This window comes from Amphiura filiformis, chromosome 4 (assembly GCF_039555335.1).
Source record: "Amphiura filiformis chromosome 4, Afil_fr2py, whole genome shotgun sequence".
Lineage (NCBI taxonomy): Eukaryota > Metazoa > Echinodermata > Ophiuroidea > Amphilepidida > Amphiuridae > Amphiura > Amphiura filiformis.
In genome coordinates this window covers 12,638,473-12,649,535 of record NC_092631.1, presented here as the reverse complement: position 1 = coordinate 12,649,535, position 11,063 = coordinate 12,638,473, and the positions used below count along the sequence as shown (strand labels likewise).

At 39.1% G+C, this 11,063-nt stretch overlaps 1 protein-coding gene across 1 annotated transcript; it reads right to left on the bottom strand.

Moving 5' to 3' along the window:
- Positions 1–915: 915 nt before the first annotated feature.
- Positions 916–10,995, bottom strand: LOC140149976 (integrin beta-6-like). The gene is made up of 6 exons (XM_072171977.1): positions 10,680–10,995; positions 10,134–10,226; positions 9,574–9,656; positions 3,181–3,276; positions 2,840–2,927; positions 916–1,055 (listed from the first exon to the last, which is right to left on the bottom strand). Exons 2-6 carry the CDS (start codon positions 10,213–10,215, stop codon positions 916–918), a joined length of 489 nt encoding a protein of 162 aa, XP_072028078.1. The 5' UTR covers positions 10,216–10,226; positions 10,680–10,995.
- Between the last annotated feature and the right edge of the window lie 68 nt (positions 10,996–11,063).

The window sequence follows — 11,063 nt, the reverse complement described above, 5'->3', positions numbered from 1 at the left end:
ATTGTCGTATATTATCAGCTGCCAAGGCTGAACTGACTATTGTTTTCTGCAAATGTTTTTTGACATTGTGGCGTAGATGTTGTAATTACAACAAATTTAATGAGCTATGACATCATCTCGCCGTGATTTAATAGTGTATTTGCAAATAACTACTTAACTTGCTCCACAGTGTAATGGGAACTAACCCTTTGTTATGCTAAATAGCTTTCCTAATTTTACGTGCTGAAGGCCACACTCGCCATACATCAAAAGAGGAGCTAACTGTTTTCCGTTTGTGGGAATTTCTAGCGTATATAATTCTGTATAATATTTGTGTATTTGCCAAATGCCAAATATGGGCACTATGACCAATATGTATGAATATTGCAAGGGACAATAGCCGGATGGTGTCCAAATTTGGCTAGAATATGCCTTATGATTGATACTATCGAGTGAGTTTGATATTTTTATGAACAGAAGTATGAATGGCAGCACACCGTCATCCACATTCAGTATACGAAATAGTGAAATGCTTGGTTGGTATTACACCAGGTACCTGTGTCGGGTTTTTAATATTTTAAATTTTAAACGAGTGTGTGATTATTACGTAGTTAATTCAACACACACGGGTGAATGGGAGATGTCATCTAACTCTTTCTAATGCCCCCTAAATATATTTCAGTTCGGAAGGGGAATATTGAAATGACCTCTCTCAGATCATCTGGAGAGCGCATATCAACTGAATATTGCAGCTCAAACCAGCCTTACAAGCTTGACCCGTTCAAATACCAGTGGTATATAAAGTCAGTTCAGCAACCTCAAGTGGTTAATGTTTACGTCATTTATACGTCAATGTGCATGATACCTACACTAAATCAACGTGAAACCCAAACATTATGAGCCGTAGCTTATACTCAGGAAAATACGGTATCCGAATTATTTACCTATATCAGCACCAAGTCGTACCAAGTTTCGGAGATCGTGTCTCATAGATGCACTTAGGTCCATGAGCAAGTATACATCCAATGGATAATTGTTTGCAAGACGTACTTTTAACGTTATCACTTGTGGTTGACCTAGAAAAGATTAAAATATCATTCATAATAAATTATAAAAATAAAATTTCTTCCAAATAAAAACCTTCCAGTATCATATTAGGCATGTCACAGTGGCTGCACAGTAGTTCTGCCATACTATATACGCAAGGATAACTCATATGTTTTTTTAATTGATGATATTTTAAGGGTCAAATTCCCACATGAATGGTGCCTGAACATTAGATTAATGAACTTTGAAAAAGTGAAAATTACAAATACCTTATTTGCATAATAATATCATAAATACATACTTATATATAATTAACTAATTTCCATAATCAATTTGCATTTTTATGACAAAATTTGCATTTTTATTATGTGTATCAAATTTCATTTCTGTACCATTGCCTTAAGTAGTGGCGTCGTTTTTGCCTGACGAGAGTTATTTGACTGCAAATTTACCAAATGGCTGATAGATGTTGTTCTTTTATTCAGTGACATATTATTTAAAATTTTTAGTCCAGATAGATATATATTTGACTTGCTGGTTCAGGAAAGTGTGCAATTCATGAAATTTGATATTTTTTTTAGCATTTGCAGGTTTCCTGAAAATGTCAAAACACTATTTGATATTATATCATACTTTATATCACAACTTTGCGAATTTAAGTAGGTCTGCTTTGCTTTACTCGTATGTGAAAAACATGGCGTTCAAATTGTTTGAAGTTGACATCACTCACATCAGGACCTAAATTAATTTTCACACGGAATGAACAAAAGCATGTTACTAATACCATTTAACTATCAAATTTTCTGGATACCATACCATTATCAGTATGCTTCGACTATACTTATAAATACGTATTTATAAATACGCAGGTGACCACTTCCGCGCTGCCATATTAACAGCTTGTAAACATTAAGTCTCGAAATGACCTTCTGCATAGCGGGCGGTCTTTCTGTACATTTGAATGCAAAGGCGGTAAACAACACTAGACTGTGCAGCAAAATTGTCTATTTTGTTCAACTTAGTGATTTATATATTGTAAACGTTTCCGTCGATAATTTTTTTCCGTCAGCAAATACGTTCAAAATGTTGTTTTTGATAACATGCATGATTTTACTATTCAATTAATATTTAAATTTGATGATATTTATCTAAAGAGTTCCTATCCTTTTCAATGGCATGAAGGTGAGTTATGCTTGCTGGTCTTGGTATGTCGTGCCAATGGGTCACGTGTGTATTTATAAATACGTATTTATAAATATAGTCGACGGTAGCTAATTATCTATACTACTAAAATAATAGCCGTTGTGTGTCTGTCTGTCTGTCTGTCCGGCTATGCGTTCTGCCGCGCTTCGACTCATCGTTCCGATATTTCACACATAGATGGGTATCGGGCGTGCGCTGTTTACCGGGTAGTTTTGAAGGTCATCGGAGGTCAAGGTCAAAGGTCATGGGGGAAAATACCCCACGTGGATACAAAGCAGCAAGTGCACATGGATACAAACAATCCACTAGACAATCGACAACAAGTTTCAAGCTGCCCAAGCCCGTGAACAAGGTCATTCATTCATAGATTCCATTCAGCTTTTGGCTATGTGCCCAATTTGAAATGCACTGTCAATGTCTACCCAGAATGCATTGCTGCAAATATGCTATAGTGTCTTCCCAGCATTCATTGCTGAAAATGATTTCTATAAGCGCCCCTACCCCAATAAGCGCCCACATACCCCAATAAGTGCCCACATACCCCCTAATAGCTAAAGGGCTATTACAGCAACAGGCGCACTAGTTGTCCTAACAATATCGTATTACCTACCAACTTTTAATCTAACGCGTGCTTCTTGCGGAGTAACTTGAAATGCTTGTCCGTTGGGAGAATTGTCATTGTCTGTTAATTCTGGTTCCTGTTGAAAAAACAGAAATACAAAGTATCGTGACTCTCACACTACATGACATGTAACAAACTTTGAGTAATTGTTAACAATGTCTCGCGCTTGTCACTCTAAATGTTATGAGTCAATCGTTCTTTTTTAATCATGTATTCTGCGCTATCTGCAGAATTGATATTTGTTGTACAAATTCGAATGCTACAAAGCACCATAAGAAAATACATGTGTAATTTTTGAATACTCGTATTCCGGACTCGTATAAACATACCTTTATGATTTTGACATTTCCGTTATGAGATACAATGTTGTCACAACCTCTTATTAACAGATTAGAACGAGAACCACACCTAATTCCTGAAAAACTCTATTAGATAGTACAACGTAAAATGGAGTTATCAAAATTAGATCAAGGTGTAATGTGGCATGTGTTTTGGATTATCATATAACAAGCAATATCATTCTTTCGAAACATTTGCTTTGGACCTTAATCACATCCCAAAACAGCCTTTACCCAAATTGACTTCAGAATGTACAACAAAACACACTGTTTGAATCAGTTGAAAAATTTACAATATTTGATGAAAAATATAGTGTGATTATAAAATGTTCATACATAAACAATGGATTACAACAATTTACAATGTTTACCGGCACTCTTCTTATTGCTGTTGATTATTTATAGGTTAAGGGATCTAAAATGAGCGTTTATTGCTTTTCGACAGTATTTTTTGTGGGACATGAGAGCACCTCAGACCTATCGAATTGCATTCTGAATACGAAGCATGTCTTTCTGATATCAAATAATTTTAATTTTTGAAAATCACAATATAATACAAATTTTATGACAAATTATAAAAATTTGATATTTTTCAAATTTTTGATATATGACAGTCCTCGAAGTAAATTATATAAATCTAATGATGTATTGTTAAAGTGTATGTAGCAGGGAGGAAAAGCCGACGGTCAATTGAAAATTTTTACCTTTCATATTGAAGATATGGATTTTTTTCCCAAAAAGACCTAATTTTTTTGTGTGTTTTGGTAAAAATTTTCAATTGATCGTCGGCTTTTCATCCCACCTACATACACTTTAAGTATAAATCATCAGATTTATAAAGTTTACTTCAAGTACTGTTAAATATCAAAATATCAATTTTAATGATTTGCCATAAAATGTGTATTAAATTGCGAATTTCAAAAAATCAAAATTATTTGATATCAGAATGACATTCTTCGTATTCAGAATGCAATTCGATATGTCTGATGTGCTCTAATGTCCCAAAATAAATACTGTCCAAACGTTCATACCCCAGCCCTTAATGAACGCGTATTACTTGTTGGGAGATAAATTAGACAAAATAATGCACGCGCGCTGGTCTAATGCACGAGCCCCGAAGGGGGTGGGGTGCATTAGACGCTTCTAGTTACTCATATTATGGTGTTCATGGCATTTGTTAGGTTAGGTTTAATACCAGGTCTTTCAAGAGCACTTGTGAGTTATGTTCCGGCCGGACTTTGTCCTTAAACTGCTGGAGAACAGTGCGGTAAGATCGGGTGCTGTTTTTCTGGTAGGGCTAGTTTAGTTCCAAGGTCCCTTGCCATGAACATCAAAACTCCATCTTCATTTTCTTGAGTATTCTAAGGGGTCAAGGACGGTAGTGATTCTCTTCATATTGGAGTAGCCTATCCCAATGGCTCTAAATCTTCATGCAATATATTTCCTGTTTCTCTCATTTAATATGATCTTAAATATGCTATGTAATTTTATTTATGAAAGTATGTGTGTGCCGTGAAGGGGTTTGAGTATGTAGTCACTAGTGCATGAGTAGTAGGGAAAGAGTTTGAATAAGTGGTGTGGTGTGTAAGGTCAGTGGGTGTGATCTTGTGGTAGTGATAGTTTATGAGTGGATGTGAGGCACAGAGATATGTGTGGTGATGCACATGTGGGTGAATGGGTGAAAATGAATGTGTGGATGTTTTAACTTTGTAATTTGCTCTTTTCTTCATGATTTTGCTGTATTTTATTATGTACATTGTATTTTAACATTTATACATATGTATTTTTATATTTTTATATGTGTGTACTTTTGTAAAATTGTTGCATTTCAGTTTTTATACTGCTATGACAATTGTTTAATAAACCTTTAATGAATGAATAATGAATGAATCATGGGCCAAAGAGCGGAAGAGGAAGATTTACTTCTCAACGGTCATTAGGCTGGTGTTGAACATATCATAGGCTGGTGTTGAACTACTACATATTGGTAGATCTCGGCTGCTGTGTGTCCAGAAATAAGCTGAAACAGGGCTGATCACCCGTAAAGCTGCTGGGACTGGACCAAAATAATTCCCAGCAAAATTCATGATTACGAAAACTACAAGCAAATCTTCGAAAATACCGAGGGTAGATGAGCGGCAGTCTACTGTTGACTTCATGACGGACCAGCGGGAACTCGGCACAGCATCACGAACTGTTGGCCCTGATTATTGTCGCCTGTCTACCTTCAAATCTCTTGTAATATCTACTTATAATGTCCGTACTGTAAATCAACAAGGGAAAATGCATCAGCTATTCATGGGCTGTGCTGCTGCAGGTATTGACATGGCCGGAATTCAAGAACATCGTCTCATTACACCAAGCCCAACCGATGAACTTTGGTCAGATGATAGGAACTGGGTTATATTATTCAGTTCTGCAACCAAGCAAAGGCACGGAGGAGTTGGTCTGGTCATGTCCAAGCACATTCACAGATGTCTTAAGAGTGTTGAAGCTGTTTCCGAGAGGATACTATTTGTAACATTCCATGGCAACCCTCAGCTCAGCATCACTGTTGTATATGCACCCACTGAGTGCGCAACATCGTCTGACAAGGAGGAATTCTATTCATCTCTATCTGACCACCTGGATGGTATGAAAAGGCACAACATCCATCTCATCCTCGGCGATTTTAATGCCAGAATAGGAACAGACAGTCATCTTTCCCATCCTTGGGTCATTGGTCCACATTGCTACCATGTTTCAACAAATGACAATGGTGAGCGTCTGGTCAACACCTGCTCAGACCGGCCCAGATGAGATTCCCGCAACCCAGGAATCGTCTCTGGACTTGGACCCATCCAGCTGGATCAACCCATGCACAGTTAGATCACATACTAATAAACAGCAAGTGGGTAAATTCTCTCCGCAACTGTCGAGCATACAACTCAGTAGAAGTGGACTCCGATCATCGTATTGTGAGCATCCGTCTAGCTGCCAGTCTGCGAACTAGCAAAGGAAAACCTTGCAAGAGACCAAAATTCAACTGGAAGAAGTTGCAAGATCCTGATACAAAGGAGGAATAGCTGGAGCTATCAAACAGATTCCAGGTCTTGAGTATGGATGACACCACACCCATCTCTGATAGGTATGAGACGTTGCTGAAAAAGTTATTGGAAAGCAAGAGCCATGCGGACTACCAAGTTGGGTATCAGATGCAACCATCAGACTTAAACTTGAAAGGGATGAGACCAAAAAGCGGTACTCCATTTCAAAGTCTCGTCAATCTAGAGAAAGATGGAGGAACTTGAACACCAGCCTTAACAACTCTTATAAATCTGATGAGCTTGCTACCCTCAATAAGCAGATGGAAGACCTGAAGCTGGCCGACGAGATGGGAAATTATACCACCACCTGGAAAATTATACACTCGCTTTCTGGGAAGAACTCAAGGAAAGGGGTGAAAGTCAAAAAGAGAGATGGATCAGCTCCACCCAGTGACCATGAACTGCTTGAGGAATGGAAGGAATATTTTAGCTCACTCCTTAACAACGACAGTGGCACAGCAGCTTCAGAACTTCCTGCACCAGCTGTTGAAGATCTTCCTATTATCACTGAGCCCCCAACTTTTGAAGAAGTAGTCAAAGCAATAGCAGCCATGAAGACCAACAAGGCAGCAGAATTGGACTGTGATATAACTGCAGAAGCACTTCAGGGAGGAGGGGATAGCATGATTGATATGATTCTCGAATTCTGTATGGAAGTATTCTCAACGCTGACACCGCCACGTCAATGGGTTAGGAATGTAATCATTCCTCTACCAAAGAAAGGTGACCTCTCTCTCATGACAAACTACCGTGGTATTTCGCTTATGTCCATTGCCGCAAAAGTGTACAACAAGATCCTTCTGACCAGGATCCGACCCCACATTGATCCTTTACTGAGAAGCAACCAGGCTGGCTTTAGATCGGGTCGCAGCGGTGCTCAGCAAATACACATTTTGAGGAGGATCATGGAAGGCTTCAAGGAGCACCAACTTCCCTTAACAGTCACTTTTGTGGACTTCAAAAAAGCCTTCAACAGGTCCGTCATGTTTTCAGTGCTGCGGCATTATGGAATACCAAAGGTTGTGGTCAATGCCATCCAGGTGCTCTACAAAGACTCCAATAGTGCCGTTATGGTAGATGGCAGTATCTCAGAGCCTTTCCAAGTAACAACTGGAGTGCTTCAGGGTGATGTGTTGGCACCATTCCTGTTCATTATCCTGGTAGACTACCTTCTGATGAAATCAACTTCTGGAATTGACGCTGGAATTGTTACCTACCCACGTCGGTCAAGCAGGTATCCTGCCAAGATGCTGAATGACCTGGATTTTGCTGATGATATTGCCCTGCTGGAATCTTCCATAGACCGGGCCCAGTCACAGCTTACTAGGACTGCAACTGCAGCAGCAGATCTAGGCCTTGTCATCAGCGCACCTAAGACAGAATATATGACTGCAAACTGTAACGCCCAACCAGCACTTGACGTCTATGGTAGTACCATCAACCATGTCACAGACTTCAAGTATTTGGGTTCCAAGATGGGCCCTAGTGTTGGAGACCTAAAAAGAAGAAAAGCACTAGCCTGGGCAGCTTTCTGGAAACTGGAACGCCTTTGGAGAAGCCCGTCCCTGCCAATCGAAACAAAAATCAAGCTGTTTCAGACAACGTGTGTTACTGTCTTTCTGTACGGGTGCGAGTCATGGGTAATTACCAAGGACATGGAAAACAAGATCAATGCATTTGCAACATCTTGCTACAGAGTCATGTTAAACATCAAGCGTGTGGATCGGATTCCAAATGAAACCATCTACAACCTGATCAACACCACTCCACTGGTTGCCAGAGTCAAGATTCATCAACTCAAATTTCTCGGCCATATACTGCGTCTTGAAGATGGCGAGCCTGTGAAAGAATATGTGCTTTATATTCCACCACATGGGAAGAGGAAACCGGGACGGCCACGCACACTGTACTTACAGTATGTCCAGCACCTCCTGGGAGATACTGAAGGGATGCTGCAGCCAAACAAAATTGTTTCGCTTGCCCAAGATCGCATTAGACTGATGATGATGAGACGCATCAACATCAGCACAACCTTCGGAATAGCGAACATTCGGAATAGCGAACTTCGCCCTGCCCTCTTTCGGGGCTAATTTAGTAATTTATAGTTTAAGCTTGTTGGATCTTTGTAGCCCTGCGGGGCAAACTAGTTGGATATCCACATTTCGTGGTTAGTGGTAATAGTTTTCATATTCTATGGTGTCAAATATTATTGTTTTATAGCTGAACCAAAAGAGGGCACTATCACTGTACTAAAGTACATGGTATTTTGACAACGGGGTACACCGCGCCCATACGTATGCATTTACCATGCACATACGACCCGTATGGAAACAATGTGTTGCGTGTACATATGTGTGTATAGGAATGTCAACAGAGTTAGTAGTAATTATGGTAGAAATGCTAATTTTGAACGACGCTGTTCAGAGCCACCATATTCTCTATCAGGAGTGATCTATTCTTATTTAAATTAGTCCGACGAGTAGGACCTTTTTTTCTAAGTTACCAGACTATATACTCATTTCACACTATGATCAATATCTGACATGGTGCAAGAAAGACGAATCGCGAAAGTCCAGTGACCGCGCCGCCCAAGTTCGGGAGGCGCGGTTAGTGTATTTTTGTGGTTAATCTTTCTTGAGCGATCAGAGTTAGAGTATAGTTGGTAACTAAGAAAAAAAACCAGGTCCTACTCGTCGGACTAATTTAAATGAGTCATTTTAATGCGCCCTTAGGCAAATGGCAGCATGCTCCAGACAAGAGAGATAATTCTACACCAAAGCTGATCGTGGAGAAAAGTGTTGCACTTGTCTGACGTCATATATGTTTGTAGCCCTGGTTGTGTTCACACGGTGACTAAATTGTTAAGGTGTCGGATAATACAAGGGATCATTCGCAGGTTCGAGTCGTGTGGGCGCACTTGGAGTGCCATCTCCCTGAAGAAATTTGAGGTGTCGTATTACCGAATATGTTGAGGCAACGGGTGTGCAGCCGTGTGGATACGACGATTTTCATTTCATTTCGGTGTCAAATCGGCCATACAATGCATATTATTTTCAGGAATTGATGTAATTAGATCACGCGCGATCGTCAAGTCGGTAGTGCAAACTTTTAAATTTACAGCCCGTCTGAGCTTCACGGCTATCTATCCATTGTGGATGATACATGTGTATGATTAGACAGTGATCATGGTGATGGAACTGTCCATCCCAGAGGGTATTTTAAACATATCTAATACACCTTTAAAAAAAAAAAATTGTACTTTATAATTTATCATTGTATATGAAGTTGTGATACTAACCTCATACGCATCACTGCACCATCTACAAGATGGGTCATGTAAGATACAGTCCCCACAACGCATGGCTCCTGCACAAATGTCTTCTGTAGCATGTAAACATTTAAAAATATAAAAAACAATACAAAGTGTTAACGTTATACCACTTACTGCATGTTGTCCCAAAGGATAAGTAATCGACCGTATGTGGCAGCTTCAATATTTAGTCGCTTAACATAATAATTGATAAACATGGCTCTGATTACAATATATCATTAACTTGGACTACACGGACATGGACTGATTGGATTACATAAAATCAATCTTTGCATTACCATAGCATTACGCTGCATCTGTCTTAAAGAAAGTTTGCATTTTCACTTGACACCCCCACCGAGGTTTTTCTATCTGTCGCGGAGATGATTAAATAAGTAAGTTAACATACATAACCCAGATGAGCCCCGGATTATCGATCCATAAATTAGTTCCCAGGAAGCAACCATCGTGTGTGGCATTTAGTTGTTACGTATTGACAGTCTCTAATGCTTCAGGTGTTTCAACCAGAAACGCATATCGCCGCTTACCTGAAGGAATTTCCTGACAATTATACAGAGCTGGTACGAAATAAAGTACGATCAACGCCCAAAGAACTGCAATATGTGACATGATGATCAAATCTGAAAATATGCATGCAAACGTCAAGCTTTATATTTCATGTAAATTTAGGATTATTCCAATTTCAATTTGTATCGTTCATTTCATGTCTGTATTATGACCCTTATATGTGGTGTGAGTTTCGTGATAAAAGGCATACGGGAAAGATGGTTATTTGAAGAAGAGGGGGTCTCATTGAACATGGAACTACCTCTCAGCTACTAACTGGCTTTTGCAAACGTTTTATCCAAATATTGTGGGGACCTAATCTCTACTTCGGTATCCAATAAATTATTACATGCAAGTTAATTTTACTTAGCATCACCGCCGCGCCGTAAAATGAAAAAAGGAGTTTTTTACCTGTAGCCTATCGCAGATGGATATTAAACTAGACTTTACCTGTCCTGATCAGATATCAGATTAATTCTGGTAACGAATTTGACATTTAATTTAATATTACTCGTAAGTATACTTACCAAAATATGTGGTTTAACTTCTTTGAGTTGTGTGTATAGAATATTATTTACACCGTTCGCATGTATTCACCGATAACTCTTGCCTTGACTGGCCCAAACTGGAACTCATTTATACACAGAGAGACGTACGCAGCTAAGAATATACCACAAAATTACTAGAAAAACCGATTCGATATCATGTAGTGTAAAGGCAATACCACTTTTGGACAGCAGTGTTCTTTAAACCACCATACAGTTACCTGTGTACGTGCGGCTCAAGAGGCAGAAAGTTTGCGAGTTCTGGAATATAACCTTGATACCGGTCATAGGAAATACATCACCCAGATGGAAGCACATAACACACGTCCTTTATTGAACGTTTTCAATTAAAGTGACAATAATGTT

Excerpts from the sequence above, each read along its gene's own strand:
- LOC140149976 (XM_072171977.1), bottom strand. The coding sequence starts at position 10,215 with ATGTCACATATTGCAGTTCTTTGGGCGTTGATCGTACTTTATTTCGTA. Across the intron at positions 9,657-10,133 it reads TTGTCAGGAAATTCCTTCAG|AAGACATTTGTGCAGGAGCC; the intron begins GTAAGCGGCGAT and ends TACATGCTACAG. Across the intron at positions 2,928-3,180 it reads GAAATGTCAAAATCATAAAG|GAACCAGAATTAACAGACAA; the intron begins GTATGTTTATAC and ends TTTTTTCAACAG.